The sequence below is a fragment of the Canis lupus genome, chromosome 17, assembly GCF_048164855.1.
Source record: "Canis lupus baileyi chromosome 17, mCanLup2.hap1, whole genome shotgun sequence".
Taxonomy (NCBI): Eukaryota; Metazoa; Chordata; class Mammalia; order Carnivora; family Canidae; genus Canis; species Canis lupus.
In genome coordinates this window covers 55,974,478-56,001,325 of record NC_132854.1, presented here as the reverse complement: position 1 = coordinate 56,001,325, position 26,848 = coordinate 55,974,478, and the positions used below count along the sequence as shown (strand labels likewise).

At 44.3% G+C, this 26,848-nt stretch overlaps 1 protein-coding gene across 8 annotated transcripts in view; it reads right to left on the bottom strand.

The window, feature by feature from the left end:
• Positions 1–399: 399 nt before the first annotated feature.
• CBY2 (chibby family member 2) overlaps positions 400–26,848 on the bottom strand; it is a 103,258-nt gene continuing 76,809 nt past the window's right edge. For 4 of the 8 annotated variants that reach the window (XM_072783054.1, XM_072783055.1, XM_072783056.1 and 1 more), the window contains exons 3-5: positions 11,055–11,135; positions 10,351–10,451; positions 400–1,782 (exon numbers count right to left, since the gene is read on the bottom strand). In XM_072783054.1, the coding sequence (XP_072639155.1) occupies positions 565–1,782; positions 10,351–10,404 (1,272 nt within the window). In that variant the 5' untranslated portion in view covers positions 10,405–10,451; positions 11,055–11,135 and the 3' untranslated portion in view covers positions 400–564. Of the gene's footprint in view, positions 1,783–10,350; positions 10,452–11,054; positions 11,136–11,445; positions 11,605–26,848 lie in introns of those variants that run through there. The other 4 variants (XM_072783051.1, XM_072783052.1, XM_072783049.1 and 1 more) reach the window with 3 other exon arrangements.

Below are 26,848 nucleotides of genomic sequence, written 5' to 3'. Positions count from 1 at the left end.
GGAAAAAGCAAAACAGTGGACACAGTAAAAAGCTCAGTGGTTGCCAGGGGGTTAGAAGGGCAGGGTGAAAACACAGAGCACAAAGGATTTTTAGGGAAGTGTGAATACTCTCATACTATTAACAGTGGATATGTGTCATTATCCGTTTGTCCAAACCCGTTGAATGTACGATACTGAGAGTGAACTACAATTGAAACCACAAACTCTGGGTGATCATGGGGTGCCACTGTAGGTTCGTCAGTCTTGACACTGCCCCACCCTGTTGGGGATGTGGACAACCCGGAGGCCAAGCATGCCTGAGGGTGGGGATCTATGGGAACTCTCTGCACTATCTGTTCCATTTTGCTGTGAACCCAAAAACTACCAGAAGGAAAAAGAAGCCAGAGCAGCACACTGATGTTAACTGGCCCTAGCCTTTTCATGCCTTTATTACTTCCCCGCGTTTAGGAAGGTGGTAATTCTGCTCCTCAGCAGGCACACACTGGTGGCTGAAGACCAGGAGACAAGTGGAAGGCAGGAAGTTTTCTTTGGCCGAGTTTCCGTGACCAGTGCTCCTTGGAGGCCTCAGACTCTGCTGGGCTTCTTGGGGTCCTTGTTCTTGGCAGGCATGAAGGCATAGAGCTCCTCAATGAGCATCTCCATTCGGGCAGTGACCTCAGTCACCGTGTCGATGACCAGCTTCTGCTGCAGCTTCAGCTTGTTGTTCTCCCACAGGGCCTTGTTCTCCTCCTGGAAGATTCTGTGCTTCTCGCGAAGCACGTGAAGGGCCCTGTTCTCCTCCTGCAGGAGGCGGTTCTCCTCCCGGAGGATCTGCAGGTTCTGGTTCTCCTCCCGCAGGGCCTGCAGCACCTGGTTCATCTCTCTCAGTAGCTCCAAGGACTGGCTTCCATCCAGCAGGCCTGAGCCGGCTTTCATCTCTTCATCCCCAGAAGACCCAGACAGGTTACCGACCATCTGGCGTAGGACCCGGAGTGTCTTGGAGTCCTCCTGGGGGGTCGACGGCCCCTTGGACTCCTCAAAAGGTGAGGAGAGGCCTGTGCTCTGGTCTGGCAGCAGCCCAGGCACATGGGCCTCCTCATGAGGCAAGGGGGCTGTCTTGTTTTCCTCCCCGGGGCCTATCTTCTCCTCTGTCTGCACCCAGTAGGCCTTCCTCTGCTCCAACAGCTGCTGCAGGGCCCTGTTCTCTTCCCTGAGGAGCTGAAGGGTGCTGTTCTCCTTGCTGCGGTGCATCTGCAAGGCTGTGTCCTTCTTCACCACCTCCAGGGCCACACTGTCCTTGTGCAGCAGTGGCGAGGATGCCCTGCTCTCATCATGGCCCAGTGTGGCCTTGTGCTCCTCCCAGAAGACCTGCAGGATCTTGTTCTCTTTCCGGAGGGTCCTGTTCTCCTCCCGCAGGGCCTTGTTCTCCTCCCGTAGGGCCTTGTTCTCCTCCTGCAGCAGGTACTCCTTGGCCAGCCTCTTGTGGTGCAGCTTATGGTGGAAAGAGGAGGATGGAGAGAAGTACGGGGACTGGAGGCGGCAGTTTTCGTTCACCCACCGCCCATCCTGGAAGACAAACATTTCATCGCTGAGCTGTACCCGAGGAGGGTTGTAATCCAGCTCGAGGTCTGCCTGGGATGTGGGGCGCTCCATGGGGTCCAAGGGCACAGAGGAGAAGCGATTCAGCGGGTAGGAGTGCTGGCTGACCACTCTGCGGTTCAGCCTAGGCAGGGCAGCCTGCCTGGCACAGCGTGGGGTCGGGTACAAATTGTGGAGCCTCAGGAAAGGCTCGGCTGTGCCCCTCTGTGGGAGAGAACAGAGAAGCCCAGAGTTAGTCAAGGAGCTAACATACCCAAGCTTGCTGACCCGATAAGAGGCCAAGATAACCCACAATTAACTCAGTTTGATAGTCCAGTATGGCCACAGAGGACACTTTTGTTTGGTCTCTTGGGAGTCCTCATGAGAAAATACAATTGATCCTCATTCTTCACAGCAGCTCTGTTTTGTAAGATTAACTGCAAAGACTAAATCACAAATACCAAACCACTGCTCCTAGGAGAAATGTAGGGTTAGGTTCCTGACAGCCTTCAGCCACGGTTTTGTCAATCAATACATAACTTTGTATTTATATGTACTTCTGTTGAAAGACATCTTACTTAGTATGCATTATGAATTCATTCACATTGAACTTTCAGCCAATAGCACTGTCTCTCATGCCTGAACAAAGCTTATCTAACCCATGTTTTTTCTCTATAAGGCACATCACACCTTCTTCCATTTAGGAACACTGGACAGACCTTCAATATGCTTGGGGGCCATTTGAAACCATGAAATCACCCCAAGAAAAGCACAAATAAACTGTACGAAGGACCCTATTCTACAGTATGAAAGCAGAAACAAGGCTTCTTAGCTAGAATGTGCACATCAGGTGACTTAAATTTCTCATCACTCTGTGCATGTCTGTAAATGACCACCAAAGTGCCACAGGTATTGACTGGGTGGTTACAGATTTCAGTGAGTGGGCAAATACACACATAGGGAATCCATGACTAATGGCAACTGCATATGTATTTTACAGGTTGAAAGCATTGATTTGGAGTCAACAAATATTTTGATTTCGGGCCCCACTATTTTATCAGTTACAAGGATATGGCAAGTTATTTGAGTTTCTACATTTTCAACTTGGGATAGCTACATCAACTGCTTTGCCTTACAGAGATATTTTTAGGATTAAAAAAGATTATGTATGAAAGCATGAAACATGGGCTCTGGCACACTTCTGTCACCTTAGAGGAGGAATAAACACTCTTCTCAATCAACCCCAGCTGCAGATATGGACCCATAACAGGCACAGGCAGAGAAGCAGCATGAATCTCCCCAAGAGACACCCAAATCACTGTGTCTGAAATGGTGGTGCTGTCCACTAGCAGAGCCTGCTCCCTTGTCCCATTCAGGCTTGTCCTTCACTCTTAGCAACCCTGAGGCCTGTCCTTCCAGCAGCCCCTTTCACATCCACCAACAGAGTGTTAGGCTCAAAGCAGAGTCCAGCTGGTAATTTTGGAAAAGGAGGGTACCATCACGGACATATCACTGAGCCATGAGGGTTCAACACAGTTGTTGATAATGAAGACAGCAAAGGATACCAAGGAATTCATAGAGAGGAATTCATGATGGTGGCCCATACATCTCAAGACCAAGGGGATCAGAGCCACAGAGCTTAAACCCAATAAGCTAGTAGCTCTTATACTTTCCATTTTAGAATAATCAGCTGAGTGTGTTTAAAATTCAGACTTATTTTTAAAATTTATTTATTTAGTTTTGAGAGGGAAGGAGCAAGCATGAGTAGAGAGAGAAGGTCAGAAGGAGGGGGAAAAGCAGACTCCCCCCTGAGCAGGGAGTCCCATACGAGGCTAGATCCTGGTACTCCAGGATCATGACCTGGACCAAAGGCAGATGCTTAACCAAGTAAGCCACCCAGGCACCCCTTAAATGCAGATTTCTGAGTTCCCTACTTGTAAGACTGATTCACTTAGTATGGATTATGCTCCAGGAATCTGCATTTCCAATCAGCTCCCTCAAGCAATTCTGGCTACAGGTGGTCAGGACAGTTCTGAGTCAGCTGGAATGTGCAGTTTGCCTAGTTGGAGGTTACAGCAGGGTTAAAGGCTGAGGTATCAAGACTGGAGGTCATAAGAATTCTCATCCTCATTCTGTTGCTGATGGGCAGTATGAAACTAGAAACTTTTACCCTGAGACCCAAACATTTTACTAGTAAAAAAGAGAAAGCCAGACTCCCTGATCTTAAAGGCACCTTCAAGGGGTGCCTGGTGGCTGAGTTGGTTGAGCATCCAGCTCTTGGTTTTGACTCAGGTCATGATCTCATGGGTCGTGATCTCAGGTGTTGTGGGATCAAGCCCCACCTTAGGCTCCATGCTCAGCAGAGAGTCTGCTTGAAGATTCTCTTCCCCTGCCCCCACTCGTACAACATGCACTCTCTTTTTCTCTAAAATAAATAAATCTTTTTTTAAAGACACCTTCTAACATTTAATGTCAATGAAATATACTGTAAAATGGAAATAAAAACACATGCCCTGTTTGGTTCACCACACTGTTGTAAAGATTGAATGAGATAACGATTGCAAAAGTGTTTTTAAAACTGCCAGGTGCCATGGAAATGTAAGGTATTGTAATCAAGAAATGTATAATTTGCTAATGGAAGAATTCTGAGGTGTATTCAGAAGGTGGTGAACAGGTGGAATGTGTCCTGGAGAAGAGGCAACAATTGCAGCAATGAATTTAAATAAAAATAAGATCATGATAGCTATTTCTAAATACACACAAAAAGCATTTCATCTTAAGTATATTGCAATGTTCTCCAAATATCAATTCCTCATTTCTTAGTTATTTTCACAATTTTACAGATAGAGAAGATAGAAAACAAGTCACATTGTCTGCATTAGATATATGGGTATAGAGAGAAATATAATTTGCACGGTGTATCATGTTGGCTAGGATTCTTTAAGACCCAAAGAGCTAGATAAATAGAAGTCACAGTTCTATGCTATTAACTTTGCAATAAGCACATGTCATTAACTTTATAAGGATGTGTTTAATCTTCTAGATAGTGAGGGTAAAAGAACATTCTGCAATCAGAACGAACTTACTTTAAATAAATCCAGCCTCCATGGTTTTCATATTTCTCAATTAGGAAAGCACATTGGCTCTTGTGGCTGAACCTATGGCCAGACTGAACCTCACTGTGGGCAGCCCAGCCCATTTAAAGTCCCTGGGTCCCAGATTTCTGGGAAGATTAACCATAGTCACTAAGGAGTGGATCATGAGAGGACCTCTCCATCCAATGTGGGGCGGGGGGGGGGGGGGGGCACAGCAGGATCTCATTCTAGAAAACATTACCATGGAAATAATGGCTTTAGTCAACAGTGTGTATCCCAATCCTGAGAAGAAAAAGGAAGAGGGAAACAAATATTGAGCTCCAATTTCATGCCAGGCCTTAAGCTGAGCATTATGCCCACAGAATTAATTTAACCCTCGTCATACTGACTTAATGTTGTTATTATTATTCCCATTTTGCAGATAGAGAAACAAACTCAGAATCTAAGTGAAATTATCAGTGTGAGTTCACCCACTAATGTCACAAACCCAGTCCTGGCTGCCTGAACTTACAATGTGTGAATCACGCACACAGGAAATCACCATGGATTTCTCAAAGGACTTGTAGTAGTTAGGGGGTAAAGATAGTTTTGTTAAGTTTGTACTATGGAAAACTTCAAACAAACACAAAAAGAAAGAGAAGAGTCCATTAAACATCCATGTACCCCTCACCCAGCTTCTGCAGTTACCAAGTCCAGGCCACTCACATATTTCAACTGTACGTCCACTCAACTCCACCACCACTCCCCACCCATTGCATTGTTTTAAAACAAAGTGTATAGACATCGTGTTATTTTACCCATAAATACATTAATATGTATTCTTTTGACAAATCGTCAATACCATTAACAATGATCACTTAATATGGGCAAATACTGAGTCAGTGTTCTAATTCCCCCAATTTTCTTATTTCTATTTGATAATTATAATTATTTCATTTCAATGAGAGATGCACATACCTTGATCCAATTGAACATCCAAAGATAAATCACTAATGCTTTCTACTGTTTATTACTGCTCAGAGTATTCATGATGGTCTTTAACTCATCATATCCAGCTGCCTTTTTTCTGCTTTGGGTACCCGAGGAGTTTTCAACTGTCCTCTCAGCAGAAATGCACTAACTAAAACCTTACCATGTGGGTGACAGATCCCTCCCTAGCTACCAACAATCTGGATATTTGGACTCATATCCTTACACATGCCATCAGGTGACCTTGGTCACATCCTCTCACCCTCTGACCTTGGTTTCCACATCTGTATAACGAAGAGTCGGTGACATGATCTCTAAATGTCTTCTTGGTCTAACATTCTCTGGTCTAGTGGATCCATGTTTATAAATGGGCACCACTATGGCCTCAGCTACCCTCTTTACCATCCTTAACATCTTGCCCCCTTCCTTTAAATGGCCAATGCTTCCACACAGACTCTATGCCTTCTCTGTTACATGCCCACAACACCCGATCCAGAAAATGTTGACAGGCTAATAGGTCCCCTCTTTACTTCCTTCCCCAGAACCAAATTCCCCTTTCATGACTAGTCTTGTATCTTCCCTCCAATTCCCAGACAGGATCAAGGAGGTCAAGTCCAGCATTGCCTCGTTAGCCTAGTGTCTTAGAACAAAAAACATTTAAAAATTCTTTAGCAGTCATGGATTTATTTTCATGATTATTAGAAGAACATACCTGTTTTATCAAACCCAAAATCCTATGAGTAGTATCAAGATGAGGTTAAAGTAAATCAGTACCTTCTTCCGAAAGTGAGATTTATAAGGAAAAATACCAAATATCCAGGCATTTCAGAGACTCCAGGAATCATGATTAAAGACAAGAAAAAATGTTAAGACTAGATAAATTCTTTCTTTCCCCAGTTCCAGTCAGACCTAGCTGGACACAGTCCTTAAAGAAAGGCTCCTCCCACCCTAAATCTGTTTCTACTCTGAATATTCTTGCACCAATTCTTGCTCCACATTTGTGTTGATGAATCAACTAACATTAATTTGGCACCTGGTCTCAGACCCTGCCTTCAGTGAACTTCTGGTCAATTTGAAAATTCAGTGAGTAGCACCAATTACTGCTTGGTGCAAATGAGGGAAGTCAAAGAGCAGCAGGCAATAACGTAGGCTGTACAATATGGGGGTCAAGGGACCAGGCATCATAAAATCCAAAAAGAGTCCTAGCTTTACACTGTATGAGTGCGTGACCTTTACAAAATCATTTCATTTCTGTGCCTACATTTCCATATCTAGAAAATGTAGAGGCTAACGTAATTCAGAGCCACCCTGTATGTTTGTACAAATAACCAACTTTAGGGGATCCCTGGGTGGCTCAGCGGTTTAGCTCCTGCCTTCAGCCCAGGACGTGGTCCTGAAGTCCCAGGATCGAGTCCTGCATCAGGCTCCCTGCATGGAGCCTGCTTCTCCCTCTGCCTGTGTCTCTGCCTCTTTATCTCTCTGTGTCTCTCATGAATAAACAGAATCTTTAAAAAAAAATCAAAACAAAATAACCAACTTTAGAGGGTGCCAGTCACAACTGCTGTTGCAGTGCACAACCTGTATAACCATCCACAAACAACCTTACTAACATCTGCCCTATTTCTTTTAGGGAGTTTGTTTCACAGTCCAAAAGTGAAAGGAGAATATGTCACCATTGGTCATGGGTTCATTATACCTTTCCATCACCTTGTTAGGAGGACAACCGAGAGACTCTTCCTCAGGAGTGCCGTGGTTAGGTTACTGTTGTAACCTAAGATGCATTAGTGCCAGGGATCCCGAAAGGGGCTTGGGCACAGACATTTCCCTCCCAGAGCCCGAATCCCACCTGTGGATGGGAATCCCCCCCTTAGCATAAGGCCTGGCCCTCTCCCTGGTATCTCCTTTTTAAGTACAAGTGGTCCTGCAAGGGAATTGCTTGAAACCACCAACTACCAAGTGTCTTTGTCTATTGGCCTTGTGGCAAATGGAGAGCATGGGGGGAAGAATGGCCAATGGGAAGGGGGTGGGCGAGAACAAAGGGGAGGTAATAAGATCAAGGTCTCTTACTGATACTGTGGAGTTTCTAAGGAACAGGACTGTCTGAATGGGACCTTCCAGGATGGAATAGGCAGGCTTAGCTGACATGCTCTACAGTTCTCTCCACTCCTGGAAAACTATGGCTACCACAGACTAGAAGAGATGTCCAAATGCCCCAGTAGACTCCAAACCTGCTGACCAAGTTTTCAGTAAACACCTACTCTCCCAACATTCCTGAGGGTTACAATCAGAGAACATTAGCCATGTGAGGTACTATTCAGACATGTGGAGCTGAGGCCCCAGGATGCTGAGAGGAAGAGCCCGGTATGCTACTAATTTTCAGATGGAGGGACAAGGCTGAGTCTCATTTTCCTAATGTTAAATTAACTCAGCTGCCTAGCACCATGATACAGCCAACGTTGGTTTTAATAAATGCTAACAGGTAAGAGGGTCATTCACAGGTCAATGTGAATGATTTTGAGAGAATTATAAAATTAACAGCAATAAGGATAAAAATGTCACCATATGTGATAGTTTCAGGTAATTGTTTAACACAGAATCTCCTGGAATCTTTCTCCCAAATTGGGAGAGAGATGGGGATTGTCAGCAGATTCCATAGCTTCTTATTCTTGAAGAAGCCCAAACAAAGGAGAGTGAGAACAAGAGTCCTTCATGGAGCACTGGAAGGTGCTGTTGGAGCTCATTCTGATCTGGTATAGACCCTTGCTAATGATCTAGCCATAAACAATCCCTTCATGAGAAGTCACCCAGAGCACTCATCAGGGAAATAAGGAAGCCTGTGAGAATGGGATGGTCATGCGCAGAAGGAACCAGGTCGGCTAGCTTGGGCAAGAAATAACAGTGATGGCTGGCAAGTTAATGCACTGTTGGGAAATAGATCCAAAACCACAAATATTTAATGTGAGAAGAAAAACTGGAAAGCGATTAAGACCTGAAAAGACCTAAGGGTGATAACAAATAGTGAACCACAGGCATTTGCAGTGTAACTGAAAAGCCCAAATGCCCAGCATAACTGGGAGCTGGGAAGCCAGAGGCACTTTCTGGAGACACAAAAACGGATGGGCTGCATCCCAGAATAAAGCAGCATGTGACAAATCCACACAAGGAACTTAGAGGCAGGCAGTTAAGGTGCCCACAGAGGAGGCGCTATTTCCTAAAGGCAAGAGAACAGAGAGAGCTAAGATGTGACCTGGCCCCACCAGGTGGCATAGGCCTAGCTTGTGGTGTAGCGGAGAGAGTGGACACTGGCCTGCTTTCAACCCCCTATCTAGCTCTGCCATTACTGGAGAGGCTGCTGGGGCTCAAGTTTCCCATGCCTATACAATCCCTACCTCACACTAGCATTGCCCAGTGCCTGCCACATGACCAAACCAGTGCTCAGTCACTATTTTTCCTCCCCTTGTTAACCAGGTCAATTTCCCCTGAGTCATGCACAATTTCATTTGGGGAGGTCTAACGAGTACACTGGTCCCTTCACAGTCCTGGTGGTGGCACAGTCCAGATAATCTAAATTTATAGACACCCACACCCCTCCCTCACAGTTTCAGCCTAGAGCATCCTGGCAGGTGTCTGAAACTTGGTGTATGACTTGGGTCTCCCTGGCAGGTGTACCCATGAGGGGTATACATTCCGTGCCCTCCGTGCCCTCCAAAACCACAACAGCAGCACCAAGTCCTGCAGTGCAGGAAGTGAATGGCCCCAGAACAAGCTTGAGCCTTCTTAAACCACCCCCCAGGTTCTGTTCACCTTCTCTCCTCCTTCAGGCTGGCCTATCTCTGGGACCTACGCGGGGAGAGTTGTACTAGGTATAGACAGAAGACTTTTTCCAATCTCTTTATCACATGACCACTATTTCAAATCCTATTCCTGGGGCACCTGGATGGTTCAGTGGTTGAGAATCTGCCTTTGGCTCAGGTCATGATCCCGGGGGGCCCCTGAGTCCCACCCACATCAGGCTCCTTGTGGGGAGCCTGCTTCTCCCATTGTCTGTATCTCTGCCTCTCTCTCTCTCTCTCTCACGAATAAATAAAATCTTAAAAAAAAAATCCTATTCCTGCCCCTATCCCCAACCTCACCCTCAGGTTGGCACCCTCTTCCTGTCCCTTAGTGAGGCTGTGAACAAACCAAAGGCACAACACCCACCCTCAGGGGAGTAGTGGCCAGCAGAACTACATGGCATTTCAGTGGAAAGAATCAGACCTAAAGCAAGGTTCCTTGAGCTGTAGGAACCCTGTGGGCAAGCCATCCTGTCTAATGATCAGGACAAAGTAGCTTATAGTCTAGGCTTCATGAGCTGAAACTGATGAAGTGGCTGCTCACTACAAAGTTATAAGGATAAGGGGAAAACAAAGAGCCAGAATGTTCTTTTGTCCTGTCTTTCCCTCCTACTGAATATACTTGCCCAGACTGTTACAATTATCTCCACCTATTGAAAGAATGACAGAGTTCTTCTTTGTCATCTTGTTCTTCACAAAATCCTTAAGATACGGCTTTAGAAAACATGTATATATCATTTTGTTATGTGTACTAGATATAATTATGTAGTTATATATTATATATGTAATTATATATTAAATATATGTTACTATAAATAAATAAGTATATATATAGGATGCCCACTGGTACTCGATCCTGTTCCTACACACCCTGTACCTCGCTTTCAGGTAGTTACCTCTGCATTGGATTCCTCCAGCCTACATTTCAGCCCCTCTGGTTGCACAGCCATGATCTTCCAACAGTGCCTTAGGTGACTCTAGAGAAGCAAGGCTGCCCCTTTGTGACATAGCAGCAGGAGAAACAATCCAGTCAGGAGAACCCCACCAAGGAAACGGCTGCTTAGCAGGACAACACCTGAGACTCTCCAGACTGTCAAGACTTCATCCGTTTACGGGCCTCCTTTCTGAGTTCCCCTTCCACTCTGTCTTTGTATCCAGCAGGCCTCAATTCCCTTGGCACCTCCAAATCACCCTGTACCTCTTGGTCCACGTCCTGGGCTTTCTACTCATGGATTCAGTCATATGCATTTGGTTCCAAGTCTCAGTTCTAATTCTCTCCCAGAAATCCGGAATGGTTGTACAATAGCAAGCACCAAAACATTGAAGTCTGGGAAGAATGTGGCTTACTTCAGAGTGTCATAGAAACTGTAAGCATTATGAGGGCTGAGAGGTCTTACCAGGTCACCGAACCCACCTTCCTCATTTGAGGGATGACAAACTGAAGACCCAGAGTAGCTAAGTGAATTCCCCTTGGCACACAGCTAGTTGGCAACTAGAGGTCCCGACTACCCTGTTCATTCTACAATATCTTGCTACAGTCTTGAAAGAGGAGGGTTATTCCGGTTACAAGGAAGTTGCACCCTTCTGTGATTATCCCTACCTGAGGCAGAACCACATTGATTGGAATTTCTAGGCTTTCAGATCTGGTATCTCTTTTTCTTGCAATACTTGGCCTCGAGTGCTGTGGGAAAAGAGAAAATAAAACGATATCTGCTTCCCAGCCCATCCTCTGAGCTTCAATTGCTCAATCTGAAAAACAGATGACTTTCTATTCACTTATCCCCTCTTGTCAACTATGTACATTATGAAAATCTGAGTCTGAAACAATGTGAAGATAGTATCTGAAAAGATGCTTATCAATCTCTAGACAGAAATTAAGACAGATTTTATAGTTGGTGTTAAAAACCTTCCAAAAAGTCTTTGGAGCAGAGATACCCATACCTAATACCTTTTCTAAGGTTATTACTTCTATCTCAAGTAAAAAGCCATACCAATGTTAGGTGCCAGGTATAGGTCCTATGTAGGAGTTGGTCACCAAAACACTCAGAACATTCCAGAGGTGACATCACAAAAAAATACGGTGTTTTTCAGGGCTCATGGTCTCTCTGAGCATCACAGGTGGGAATGAGGCACCTGACAGGAAGAGTCACCCTGGTTATGTCTACCTGGCTGGTCAGGGTCAGTGTGACACACAATAACCCAAACATTAGCCCCCTATTTGGTCATCTTTGCTACTATTCATATCGCCACTGCCTGGCTGGGCTGTAAGCCCTACCTTCTCTCTAGAGCTAGCATCTTCTACTTGGAGAAATCCAAACTGAACTCATTTCAGACCAAGAGAAGCCACGGAGTCTGAGATATTTTCTGACACCAACCAATTCTCCAATTCTCTGAGGCCAACTGTATGTCCTATAATTCAATTCAATTCTTAGACAATCTACTTGGAGTGGGTGTCAGGTCACCTAAGTTAAAGGCCTCAGTCCCACAAGACTGCCTACACCAGACTTTAGACACCAGTCACAACTCTCAGGCCACGAGTATTTCTGAATGACCAGCTATGAATTGGCGGGGGTCCTACAAACCCCTCCGCACCTCTGTAATTTGCTAGGATAGCTAACAGAACTCAGGAAAACACCTTACTTACAATTACTTTTGTTATAAAAGATGCAGCTCAGAAACAGCCAAATAGAAGATGCTTAAGTCAAGGTATAGGGGGAGAAGGACATGGAGCTTCCACACCCTCACAGGTCATACCATCCTCCCAGCTTCTCCATGTGTTCACCAACCCAGAAGCTCTCCTAACCCTATTAAGGGTTTTTATGGAGGTTTCATTACCTGGTCGAGGTTGATTAAATCACTGGCCATTGGTGATTAAAGATTTCCAGCCCAACCCACCCCCCATCCCCCATTTCCCAGAAGTGGAGAGGTGAAATACTTGAAAGTTCCCAACCTCTAATCACATAGTTGATTCTTCTAGCAACTAGTGCCCATCCTGAAGCCATCTAGGGGCCACCAAGGGTCACTTCATTAGCATAAAGTCAGGTGTGTTCGGGGGCACTCCTTGTGAATAATAAAATCCTGCTTTAAATTCTTTTGGATATATACCCAGAAGTGGGATTGCTGGATTATATACAGTTTTATTTTTAATTTTTTGAAGAATTTCCATACTGTTTTCCCGTAGCTGCTGTGCCATCCTTTTACATTCCCATCAACAGCTCACAAAGGTTCCAGTTTTTCCACATCCCTGTCAAAGCCTGTTTTCTGTTTCTCCAAGGGTTTCTAGTGATTAACTCTCACACCACTGGAAAACTCAGTTCAGCTTTCCCTTATAGATGCACCTCATAGAAGCACCTGTACATCGCCCTTGGGCGCTGATCTAGGAAATCTAAACAAAGAGGGAACCAGCCGTGCTCATTTCGTGGGGGTGCCCAAACAAAGGACCATGAAATGGGGACGCCTGGGTGGCTCAGCAGTTGAGCATCTGTCTTCGGCTCAGGGCATGATCCTGGGTTCCAGGATGGAGTCCCACATTAGGCTCCTTCCTTGTGGGGAGCCTGCTTCTCCCTCTGCCTGTGTCTCTACCTCTCTCTCTGTGTCTCTCATGAATAAATAAATAAAATCTTAAAAAAAAAAAAAAGGACCATGAAATTAATGGCTTAAAACAACAGAAATTTATTGTCTCACAGTTCTGGAGTCCAGAAGTCAAAATCATTGGCAGGACCATGCTCCCTCTGAAACCTATAGGGGAGAACCGTCCTTTGCCTGTCCCCTGGCCTCTGAGGGTTGTTCACAATCCTTGATCCTCCCTCAATTTGCATGTGCAGCACTTACATCACTGCCTCCACCTTCACATGGCCTTCTCCAGACATGTGTCTACAACTGTTGTCTCCTGGAGACAGCAGTCATACTGGATTAAGGTCCACCCCATTCTAGTAAAATCTCATCCTAATCACATCTGTAAGGACTCTATTTCCAAATAAGGTCATATTCTGAAGCATTGGGGGCTTTTAACTTCAACATATCTTTTGGGGGTTGGGGGATACAATTCAACCCATAAGAGAAGCTAACACTGAACACCTAATGAGCACCAGCAAGGTGCCAGATACTTTATTTGTGCTATTTTACTTAATCAGAGTCATTGGCACATATATCAAGTCCTCCCCCCTTGGTTATAGCCCATCCTTGAGGTCCCTAAGACCACTGCCCTGGCCCATCTCCAACAGGTTCACTTGAACCCCTCCCGCCCACAAAAGATAGCTGTGCCAAGGAGCACAGCTCTTCACTGCAAGGCTCCTCATGGACCAAGGTATCTGGTAGTAAGCCTTATGTATTTTATTACTATTATATGTATTATATGTTATTCTTATTTGTTATGATTTTCATTTTGTGACTTTTGCCCGGTCTCAGTCACCCTGCTTGGCCATGTTCCACCCAGTGTAGCAAAATCCTTACCTCTGTCCTGAGGCCATCTCTGCATAAAGAAACACCCCACCTCTTTTTAAGCTCCTCTTGGCTTCTTACTGTGACACACTCCCCCCCAGAATGATACCCATAACCTCAGGAGAAACAAGATATAATTCATCCTAGAAAGGAAGTCTTGCTATTAGATGATCACAGAAACTCCCAGGATCCAGATGATGGTGGAAATCATTCCTTTTTCCATTTCAGTGCCAAGTGGTCCAGCAGAGTTCTCCTCTAATGGGTATCTGGGGACCTTTCTTTTTGTGGGTTCCCTTCACCCTCACCTCTGCTTTAGTCCTCTGCCTTTATTGTGCTAAGAGGCCTGGCTCCAGGTGAAGGAGCAGCCACCATACTGTGGCTGACAGTGATAGCTCTCACAGCATGACAGTGACTCATTATCCCATCATCTGAACACAGATCCTCTCTCCCCATCCATCTTGCAAGGGGGAGTGCTGGAGAAAGGGAAGAAAACGAATGGACGCATGGACTGTCCTACCACATTAGCAGAAAAACAACTTCTTTTATTGAACCCAAAGGAAGGGTACTGATAATAAATGAGGATGGTTGGGCGCCTGGATGGTGCAATCAGTTAAGCATCCAACTCTTGGTTTCAGCTCAGGTTGTGATCTCAGGGTTGTGAGATTGAGCCCCATGTCTGGCTCCATGCTCAGCACAGAACCAGCTTGGGATTCTCTTCCTCTTCCTCTGTCCCTCACCCCGCCCCCAGTATTCTGTCTCCATCTCTCTCAAATAAGTAAATAAATCTCAAAAAAAAAAAAAAAAAAAAAGGAGGAGGAGGAGAAATGAAGATGCAAATAGCCAGGTCATGGACATTAGTATCAGCAGTGTGGAAATCTGGAGACCAAGAATTAGTTACTTACTGTATGTCTTAACATGTCTTAACTCAGTGTATCACAACAAAATGCCACAGACTGAGTAGCTTAAACAACAAATACTTGGGGCGCCTGGGTGGCTCAGTCAGTTAAGTGGTTAAGCCTCTGCCTTTGGCTCAGATCATGATCTCCAGGTCCCAGGATGAGCCCCACGTTGGGCTTCCTGCTCAGCGGGGAGTCTGCTTCTCCCTTTCCCTCTGCCCTTCTGCTTGTGCTTGCTCTCTTTCTCTCTCTCTCTCTCTCTCAAATGAATAAATAAAATCTTTTATTTATTAAGTATTAAAATAAATACTTATTTCTCACAAGTTCTGAGGCTGGGAAGTCCAAGATCAAGGTGTTAGCTGATTTGGTTCCTGGTGAGAGCTGCTTCCTGGCTTGCAGACAGCTACCTTCTCACGGTGTCCTCACAGAGAGAGTGTTCTGATCTCTCCCTCTCTTATAATCCCACCCTCAAGACTTCACTAAACCTAATTACCCGCCAAAGGCCAAACCTCCAAATACCATAACATGGGGGATTAGGGCTTCAACATACGAATTTTGGAAAGACACAAACATTCAGTCTCTACACATGTGACTTGGGCAAGTCACCCCACCTCTCAGAAGTTCAGTCTTCTCATCTCCAAAAGGAGTAAATGATACGTAATTTGAGATAACATACATAAAGAAGCTGACACTCAGCAAGTTCTCAATACTCACTGCCTCAGAGCCCTTTTACGAGTCTTGCTTCTTTTGACTTAAAATCTCAAGCAGCTGACACACAATTGGCGCTGCTGTTTAAAAAAAGTTTTGATACTACAGCTTCTGAGAAGGCTCTATGGTTGCCGGATTGATAGGGTTTTTTGTTTTGAAGGGAGAGCGTTTGGAACAGGGCCATCCTAGTACTGGCATCTATCTACAGTTGCCTATTAGCTGGACTCCTTCCCTCTCCAAACACACGTACCCATGACTCAGTACGGAGAAGCTTCCTTGAGATTGCACCCAAAATGCCTGTTATTACTCAGATTAACACTGTCATCAATCATCCACGTTCCATGAGCATCCACAATTGGTGGATGCTACACGGAAAATGGAGGTAGACATGCCTCATGGGTGTCTAATCTAAACAGACAGGTAGAGCAGAGCCAAAGGAAAGGGCAAGCGTGCATCTAAGACTCTTCAGGCTTTCCTCACCCGCAACTATTGGATGATGAATCACAGAGAAAAAAATCAGTGTGCAGGAGGGTCCATTAGAGAGCACAGGGCCCCTTGCCCTTCCCCATAGAGTCACAGAAACTGCAGCCGTTGGTCCTGGAGTCAGAGGTGGTCAAGGGGTGCGGGGTACATTATAGCCTTTCTCTCCTCATTGGTGGAGACGGGGATGGAAGGTTGGATGTATTTAGTAATTTGTCACGATGCCTGTCATCTCCAAATTGCATGACATGATTTGCAATGATGTGTTATTTTTGCTACATAGGGCAGGGTAGCTCTACTTTGGCACCAGAAGAGCAGCCTACGTATAGCCAGGCTTTGGCCAAACTCTTTAGGGACAGCTGGGAGCCCTCACCTTTTGAGGAAGCAGAAGGCAGCAGCCAGGGAGTGCAAGAAAGGCTGCACTCCAAAGTTCGAAAGATAACCAGGATAAGTAAATCCTTGAAGCCAGAAAGGAGATCATGTGCTAGACTGGTCCTCAGAAGTAGGGTCAAAACTTGCAAATCTCTAGAGCTACAAGACATCCTTACAACCAGACTTTTCCTTCTGAATCCAGGAACGGCTAGAAATTCCCCCAAAATTCTGATGTTTTCCTAATCTTAGTCATTAGTTCACTTGAGCCCAGAGAGAGGCTCTATTAAAAGCTATCCTATGGAAAAAACATTCAGTCTCTAAGAAATTCTTCTTTAGTTTGGAAAAAGTCGCACCTGGGGATCCCTGGGTGGCTCAGGGGTCTAGCGCCTGCCTTCAGCCCAGGGCGTGATCCTGGAGTCCCGGGATCAAGTCCCACATCGGGTTCCCTGTGTGGAGCCTGCTTCTCTCTCTGCCTATGTGTCTCTCTCTCTGTCTCTCTCATGAATAAATAAATAAAATATATTTTAAAAAAAGGAAAAAGTCATACCTGAAACGAATATAACATTGTATGTTAATTATACTTCAATGATTTAAAAAGATATAGGTGTGGGATGCCTGAATGGCTCAGTCGGTTAAAGCAAACGGATCTTGAAATTGGCTCAGGTCATGATCTCAGGGTCAAGAGATGGAGTCCGGTGTCAGGCTCAGCACTAATGCTTAAGATTCTTTCTCTGCCCCGCCCCCACCCCTGCTTGGAAAGCATTATCTCTCTCTTAAAAAAAAAAAATTGTGACTGTGTGGTCTCTGGCCCTAGTCAAAGATGGTGATTGGTCTTGTTATCGCAGGCAGTTAGAAGCCATGGGAGTGGATGCTTCCAAAGGAAGAGGTGGGGAGTCTCTACTTCTGACCAACAGGGGCAAAACTGAAGGTTTTATTAGTATAACTCTAATTAAGATGTATGTGATTCTGTACATTTCAATCTGACCAAAATTTAAAAATCATCAAATTAGTTGTGTGGGTAATCCCTTCAATTAATTATCCATCCTTTGCTTCTTAATGATAATGGAATGCTTACCAAATAGCTTGTGATCTCTGAATAGTGCCAAATAAATTGATTAAAATATTTTTTCAAAAAGTAACAAAGATTCCATTTGTTCGGTTTGCTCAGTGAATTTTTTTTTTTTTTAAGATTTTATTTATTTGTGTGAGAAAAAAAGACACCAAAGTCAGGGAGGAGCAGAGGGGAGATTTTATTTGAGAGAGAGAGCATGAGGGAGAGAGAACACAAACAGAGGGAGGAGGGGAGGGAGAAGCAGACTTCCTGCTAAGCAGGGAGCCCAAAATGGGGCTCCATCCCAGGACCCTGAGATCATGACCTGAGCCAAAGGCAGACGTTTAACTCACTGAGCCACCCAGGAGCCCCTGCTCAGTGAGTTTTAAAGTGTTCAGTCTCAAAAAGTGGGTCTGAGATTGGACTTGCATTACTATGTGGAACAACGTCTTAGGTGACAGTGTCTGAGGAGACATTCACCTCCACACTGGGCATCGGACGGGCACACAGACTCTAAGTCAGAGTACCTGTGTTGGAACCTGTTTCTACTTCCGGCTAGTTTCCACCCCTGCTGCTTACCTTTGGCTAAGCCTCAGTTCCTTTGCTGATAGAATGACCATGATCATTCTTGGGCTTTAGGGTGGGGTGCGAGGAGAGACTCCAAAACAGTGGTGCACAGGCTCTGCCCATACTCTGCCCATACTGGTGCTAATAAACACTTACTGATTGGAAAGTTCAGGTGAACTGAAATCCTAATGAATGAACACTTGAGCACTGTCTCTGAGCAAGGCTATGTGCTTGGTAGTGGAGACAAGGAAGGAAAAGGGGAGAAGAAATCAGATGCCATCTGTTGCTCCCAAAAGGACTATAATCTAACAAGAGAACAGCATTTGGGGAAGCAGGAGATAGAGCATAATAGCCAATATTTATGGAGTGCTTACTATATTCCAGGCACTAGTATGAGCCCTTTAAGTACCATTTAATCTTCTCAACAATTCAGGAAGAGAGATACCTGTTAATTTGAGCCCCATTTTACAGTAAGAAAAGTGAGGCAGCAAAAAGTTAAGTGATTTGTGCCTATTGTTGTCACACAGCAAGTGCCAGAGCTAGGATACGAGTTCCAGTTCTGCGCCCTTAGTATTGCCTGCATGTTGGGGCCAAGAGGAGGAGGATCCTGGACTTGGGACTTGAAAGTCCCCAGTCTGCATCTTCCATGCCATCTCTGCAGTCCTACATAATTACTTCTCAGAGCCAGAATCTCCTCATCTGTAAAACGAGTTAACAGTCCCCACAACATGGTTTGCTGTGATTCTGAAATAAGGTAAGAGTGCTATGCATTGTGCCTGGCATGCAGTAGGTGTCTAATAAAGTTTCCATGCATCTCATTCTGTATTGCCATTATTATTTATAAACTAGAATTTCTATCAGCTAAAGTCATCCTGTGTCCCTCAGATAAAACCTGAACACTAAATGTTTCAGATTCTCATAATAAATAGTGACCCACACTATTTCAAACACCATTATCACAGAATTACACATGATCATCGGTAATCTAGTCAGTGAGCTACAAAATCTTTTCCTAGTTTTCAATTATTTGAGTGCAATCCTACCAATCCTACCAATCAATTATTTTGAGTGCAATCCCTCACAAGTCTATTTCCTAATTTACAAATGTGATGCTTTTTAAAATATGTTTTATGATTGCACATTATAAAATAGACCCAAATTGAAATTTTTACAAGATAAATGAAGATAAAGTAAATATTTCATAATAATGCTGTTGTACCTGATTCATCAATAATACAAAAAATATTTTGCCTCCACAAAAAATTATCAATAATATTTTTAGTGAGCACAGTGTAACTAAACATGGTCCCCTGTTTCTCAAAATCTTAGTTTTAACACAGTGAGTCCACAGTTCTACATTCAGTTGACTCAGATTTTTTCATTTAATGGCTGTCCTCATGGAGGACAGAACTTCACGAAGATCTGTAGATCCAAACGGTGAAATACACTATTGACTGCGATTTCCAAATAACAATACTCAATATTCAGTCTGTTGTGCCCAAGATTGCTATGGAGGCTGAGAAAATTAAGGCCATTCCACTTTAAGTTCAGTGTTAGCACAAGTACAGCCATCCCAGGCCCCTGTGAATAAGAGCTGAAATTTACATTACTTCAGTTACAGGAAAAAAAAAAAGTTTACAGCTTAAGGTCCTAGAAAGCCCCATATTAGAATGAGAACAGAGCCCAAGCCTGTGGCAGGAAGCCCCATATCAGAATGTAAACAGAACTTGAGAAATTGCTCCACCCCTTCTGGAGGTCCCCTAGACCAGCCCTTAAAACTAAGCTGAAACCCACCTTGGGGGTCCAAGTCCCTGCTCTGCTGTGTCGGGTACACTTGGACCCAAGCTCGAGCTTGTAAATAAACCCTCGTGTGTTTGCATCGGTGTCGGCTCCTTGGTGGTTTCTCGGATACAATACGATACGTAATCTTGGCCACAACATTGCCCTGCTCTTATTGACAGGGGCCTGAGATGGCTGTACTTGTGCTAACGCTGAACTTAAGGTAGAATGGCCTTAATCTTCTCGGCCTCCACAAATCCTATCGCCAAATAATGCAATTTTTTTTTTTTTTTTTACTAAAATGTGCACTTGTTTTCAAAACATTTTCTTCACTGAATAAGCTTAGCTTTGTTTTGTTGTTGTTGTTCTTTCAAAAAAATTCTAAACTCTCTCACTTATTGCTTTCCATGAAGGCAAAACATAATTGTGGTTTTTTTCTTTTTAAAAATGGCTTCTAGACTGCACACTGTTAACAGTCAATTATCACCCCAAAAAGGGTGAGCAAATTTGGAACACTTGTTTTTTTCTGTAAAAAGAGACAACTGCAAGATTCCCTGCAGCATGAGAGACTTTTATGGTTATTCTCCATCTTGGGACAAAGTACTGCAACAGTCCTAGCATTTTTTTTTGAGTCCTAGCATTTTTATACAGCTTCCTCAGTTATTAAAATCAGATTAATCGCATTCATAAGCTCTTCTAGCTCATTGCACACTCTCGGCTTCAGCTGTTTTGCAGCAAGAGTTTAACTAGGAATCACCAGGGGGAAAGGGGTCAATTGTAAAGGTGATGGATACTGACCAGACTTGGTGGCGATCACTTGGTTGTGCATACAGATGTCTGATTATAATGCTGTACAGCTGAAACATATAATGTTATATGCCAATTTTATCTCAATAAAAAGAAAAGAAGAAGATGGTACCACCACCAGGAAGCAATGCCCTGAGCATAAGAGCCACAGCCAGCCCAAGGAGATGCTGCAGGCCAGGGGGAGGTACGTAGTGTCAAGAGAAGGTATGCCTGTATGCCCGTCTGCACCACATTCCTCCCTCCTGTTGAGGGTTCCCTCTGATCAAGTCCAAGAAGCCAGAGCACAAGAGTGCTCTCTGATGGAGCAGCATCTCAGAGCAAAAAGAAGAGCAAAGTCTACATGTAAGGAACAAACAAAATAACCACAATTCCCAAAAGGATTTTGACTGCATCAAAATCTACTGGAGGTACATTTTTAAAAAATATATGAACTCCCCAGAGCCAATCTCCAAAATTCAGAGTTCATATTGCCTGGGGTGGAATCTTAATAGTCTTATGTTTTGGGGGCTTGGGGGGGGGTGGTGTGCAAATTCCTTAAGTGATTCCAATGCACAGTTAAGTTTGGAATCCCTAACTTTGTAAGATACACAAATGACCTTGAAGATTTCAAAGGAGGTCACACAGTTCCTTCTCACCACCTGGTCCAAACCAACAGGGCAAATCACCTTAAGAATCTTCTATAAAGGAGGCAGCCTGGGTGGCTCAGCGGTTTAGTGCCACCTTCAGCCCAGGGTGTGATCCTGGAGACCGGGGATCGAGTCACATGTCAGGCTTCCTGCATGGAGCCCTGCTTCTCCCTCTGCCTGTGTCTCTGCCTCTCTCAGTCTCTGTGTCTCTCATGAAAAAATAAATAAAATTAAAAAAAAAGAATCTTCTATAAAGGGACTGCATTTTGACCTATTATGATCTTCAACTGCAGCAGCATTCGCCAATCAAAAAGAGAGAACTGTCTTACTCTCTACAAGTACTAATCCTGAGGATAGCTAAGCCTAAAGATACATTCTGTACACTTGAAGTTTATTGTCCTTTTACCTCCTGAGTAGAAAATACAAGTAACAAGAAAGACCTGAATCCTTGAAAACTCTTCATACGAATCCAGACCCTCAACTTTAAACGATAGCAGGCTTGAGTGGCTAAAGGAATTGTATTTCCACAAGGACCATCACTGGCAAGGCATGTCATTCAGAAGTCTCACTTAAAGATCATTTTTTCCATTATAATCATTGAAGTGAAGCCAAGAGGGAAAAGAGTTGACATTCTGAACTCTAGAATCTTGGCTTCAGAAATGCCTATTAATACAACACAATTCAATTTAATAAAACTTACAAACTCCCGGTAATCCTCAAGGTGCTCTTAAAATTGAAATTGATTCTGTGAAACTGCTTTCACCTACCATCATTAAGGAAAATTCCATTTTAACTCAACTCTTAATAGGGAGGTCATGAAGAAAACTATTAAGTCCTGGAATACAGAATGTTAGGAGCACGTGGCCCGGAGGAAGCCGAAACAAGGTGGACACCCAGTCCAGGCCTTACACTCACCTCACACTGCAGGTTCTGAGTCTAGCAGCTGCTCGTTTTCCTAGGGAATTAAGTGGAGGAAATCACTTATAATTTCCAATCACACAGCGCAGTTCAAAGGCAAAGTGTTTTCCATAACGTCATTTTACCATAAACATGCCCATCATTAAAGGAAACTTGGCTGGCGGGTGGAGGAGGGGCAGGGAGTAGACATTTATTTACTAACATGGACAGGATAACAAAAAAAACTTCATGGACCTGCAGAAGTTGGAGCTTGAAGGCAAAGTTTAGGTTCATCCATGTTGTGAATGGCTCCCGAGGGCCGTGGTTGGGATCGTGAGGCTCCTGGGTCCTGTTCCCTTACAGTCTATTAATCTGTAACCTTGAGCCAAGGATCTTAAATGTTTCTTATCAATTTCCCACCAGAATAAATGCAAATAAAAATAGGCCTACCTTAGAAATGCTATCAGGGTCAAACTTCACTTTTCTACAGGTATGTCTGACTTTACCCAGTAGGTATGTCCCAGATTGCAATGAAATGCTTTACAATGAATGAGAACTCAAATGGTTGTCAAGTGGTAGTTTTAGATACTCTCACAGAATTGACTTTAAAAGCACTCATTCATGGGAGTGGCTAAAAGGCCAGGTGCCAGAGGTAGACAGCTGTTTTCTTAATGTAAAACAATTAAAAAACTGTTTGTGATAGATTAACCAACATTTTTCCTGTCCCCTTAATTTCTGTTATCTCACACCCCTTCTCCTCCATGTGCTAGGACCTTCTACATTTACTACTGTGTCCATGGCAGCTTACCAAGCACCAAAGATGAGCACTCCTGCACCTGCACAGAGTGAAGGCATCTCTGGGCAGTGACTGCCCAGCCCCGGACTGCAGCACCTTGAAGCCCCCATGAATTAGGCTGAAGCCATGTGACGGAGTTCTGCCCAAAAGAGTATGTGTAGAAATAACACATACTGCTTAGGACCATCTGTGCACAGCCACCAGAAAGATAAGGAACAGAATAGGACACCTCATTCCTCAGGGACATTCCCTGAGTCAGTCTGAGTCAAGAAAATAGATACAGATCTCTTTTGTGAGTCCTTTAGGATCACACACTGCCCTGAGGATTCATGCATGTAGCTGACTCCCTAGCCAGGACCAAGCACACGCTTCTGTAGAAAACACACTAGGCATCTACTCGATGCCTGTGATACACCAAGCTCTCTCACATATAAATACAAAATCTCATTTTTAAGAGTGGTGGAATCATCTGCATTTAACAGAGGGGAAACTCAGGTCAAAGGGATGCAGAGGACTTGTCCAAGGTCATTCAAATAGAATGCAGCCATGTGAGGTTTGAAGCCAGGTTTTCTGGCTTGGATGCAGTGATGGTAGCACCATTCTACAGATCCCTCTTCTGGAGATGGTACCCAAAGGGATCCTCAGCTCTCCTTCAGCTGTTACCTTCAAAGGCTCAGGCATCCAACGGAAGATGTGAGGATGACTAATTGCAATACATCTGTCTCTAAGGGCATCCTACTTGAGATTCTGAGAAAGAAAAAAAAAATGTTTCCTACAAATTGTTTGATCCACGTGATGAATGCATGGGCCACAGGGCCCTACCATCTGTCCACCATTATCCTTGTATGACTGACCACCGCCAGGTGCCATGCCAGCCGGCATGGATTAATTAGTTGGTATAAAACAAGTTCAATGTAATCAATCACACAAACTTGATCCCTGAATATCCAGTATTACTAAAAGTATGCCATAACCTTGGAACACTAAAGGATTAATGACCAAAGTGGACATGCGAATAAGGCCTTAAATGCACCTGATTCATGTTCGAATCAAGTCTGATACTCATTTGCCCTGCAGGGACTCTCCCAACTCACTATTGTAATCAATGAAAAATTCATGTGGCCCGAATACATATAGATTTCTGATCATGTGACTGATCCACAGTAGCAAAACCTCGAACAACCCCACAGTGAACCCTTCCTTTGGCTTGTTTCGACTAATTAGCCCAATACATTCCAGAACTACTAGTGAGACACAAGGAGCACACTGCTGACGTTACCATGGCAGCCCCCCAACATCCCCCTGGAGAAGGGCCTCCATTTGCAGACCCCGTCCGCTCCCATTATGGGACTACAACACATTTATCACCTTAACTTCCCAAGGGGGCTTCCAGACTGTCTGTGCTATTGATTGTTTCAGCAATTTACCAGGTAGAGAATTAGAATTATGGGTTAGTGATTTCCTGTGTGCTTCTTGCTCCACTTCTGAAAGTTTGGTGCTAATTTAATCCTTGTAAGAACACTGCACTGCTAGGATGCCCTGATAGCCAGCTGATTATTTATCTGCAAGACTTAGCAAAACTCACTGACAGGGATGTGTCCCTGGCTGATGTCAGACTCAAGTTCAGGCCCCAAGAGCTTGTTCGGCCACAAGAAAGGAATAAGAGCGAATAAAAGACCCAAGTAGACAGAAAATGCGAAAGGCAGGGAAGGGAAACTTTGCATTCTCTGAAGGATCCCAGAGCCCGGTTTTGCCAGGGAGTAGGGAAGGACAGGAGTGAAGTCCTGCAGGGGAGATCCCAGGAGACAAGCATTCCCCCACCTCCGACACGCCCCAGTTCAGTTCCCAAGGCAATGTTCCAGTTTAGCACAAAGCATAAGTCAGACATGTTCAACCAAGAAAAGCCAAGAAACAGGGATAAATAATCTGCACAGGAAATGCCTGTATGTCACAGCTGCTACTGCTGTTGCTGCTCCTTCTTCCTCGTCCTCCTCCATCCCCTCTTTCCCCTTCTCCCTCTCCTCCCCTTCCTTCTTCAGTTTTTCCTCTTGCATAATTCTGAAAGTTCTCATTTCCTGGGCTGGAATGACTCACTGCATTATACATTCAAATTTTTACCCTATTCCTAACTCATGGATAACTGAGACTAGGCACTGGTGCACAATAAATTTCTTCAACCTCTTTACCCCCAAAAGACTCTTGCCACAGCACTGACCTTCTGGGAAGTGGCCCCTTTAACTTGGGCCAAAGCCCTTCAGACGTTTCCCACCTGGATTTTTCCTGCTGTACCCACCATCATACCGGGTCCTCAGACATACTTTTCCTAATTTCTCCCCACCTATGAAATGTTAGTATCACAGATACACAGATTCTGTGTATCTGTTTGGGCACTGTATGCTTATCTGTTTTATATATTAAAAAATAATAATTTTTTTCACCTCCCAAGAATAAAATTTTGTTCCCTTGAGAGCGTGATCACCCCACACTGCACCCCCTCCCCTTAAGGAGGGAGAATGGATACTCCTAAGTGCAGACTTACAGGTGTGATGATTTACAGGCTCATTCTGTTGAGTAGAGAAAACTGGGAGCCTGGTAAATGGAAAAAGGAGCCACTTAGGAGGAAGAGAATACAGACAGAGCAAGGGGGACACAATATTAGGGAGATTCTTCAAGAAGCTCCCAATTTATTGTGCATCAGCACCTGGTCTCATTCCTGAAGAATGTCACACTTGTCCCACCTTGGGGGGGATCATTTGTGGGGTATCAGCCTGTGCTTTGTCCTCAGCTAGCTGCCCATTCCCCATCAAATATCACTTTCGATTTTTTTATAATAAATTTATTTTTTATTGGTGTTCAATTTGCCCACATACAGAATAACACCCAGTGCTCATCCCGTCAAGTGCCCCCCTCAGTGCCCATCACCCATCCACCCCCACCCCCCGCCCTCCTCCCCTTCCACCACCCCCAGTTCGTTTCCCAGAGTTAGGAGTCTTTATGTTCTGTCTCCCTTTCTGATATTTTCTAAAAGGACCACCTTTCCCCACCGTTTGACAGTCTCTGAGGAAATATTATGCCAGGATGGACTTTGACAAACAAGGAACATGTTTTTCAGAGCAGATCCAGGCCTTTCTTCTGCAAGTCTCTACTGCCTTCTCTTCCTCTGTTCTCACCCCTGCTGTGCAACACCCAGGTGCCCAGCAGTCCCCAGCATGAGCCTCAGGCCCTCCACAGTGCTCTGGGCCATTCAGAGTTTATTACAGCATTTTGTAATTAGCTGGGAGTATTTTAGACCTGTATTTTTATTCCTCATCTCCCTGATTGATTTTCTAAATTATGTGTCAGCACGAAGGTGTTAAAAAAAAAAAAAAAAAAAACACTTAACTCAGCAGCAATTAACTGCAAAGCTTTTAAAGCTTCCTTTTCATCTCGTAGGTCTTCAAGAGCCAGAAATAATATCAATAATACTGAAATCAAGTTGTATTTTACCCCTGGTTTAAAAGGCAGCAAGTGGCTTGAGAGGCACTATTTATCTAAGGCAACATTCGCTTATCTTTTTTTTCCTGCCTCATGCTGTTAGAATTTCCTACACACACACACACACACACACCATGGAGGAAAATGTAGTTGGGCAGGATTTAGCTGAAGTGGGCATTGCTCATGAAGACAGCATTTGAGAATGTTCTTGATCCCTGAACACTTTTGGAATGCCAACATTTTGTCTTGGGCAATGCTTAGGTTTAGGACAGTTGGTGACATCCTCATCCATTTTCTAGAGCCTCTAAAAGCATAACCCTTGAGGTTATTCTCAGACAGTTTAGAGTAAAAAACATAAGCAAGCAAGACAGAACTGCCCAGATGCTTCTTTGTTCAAATGCTGTTAAGGAGCCCCCAGTTTGCAGGGAGGGAGCATGGAGACCTGGTTATTTTGCAGCAACAGTGAGCAAAGAACTCTTTCGGGAATTTGGCATTCATCTG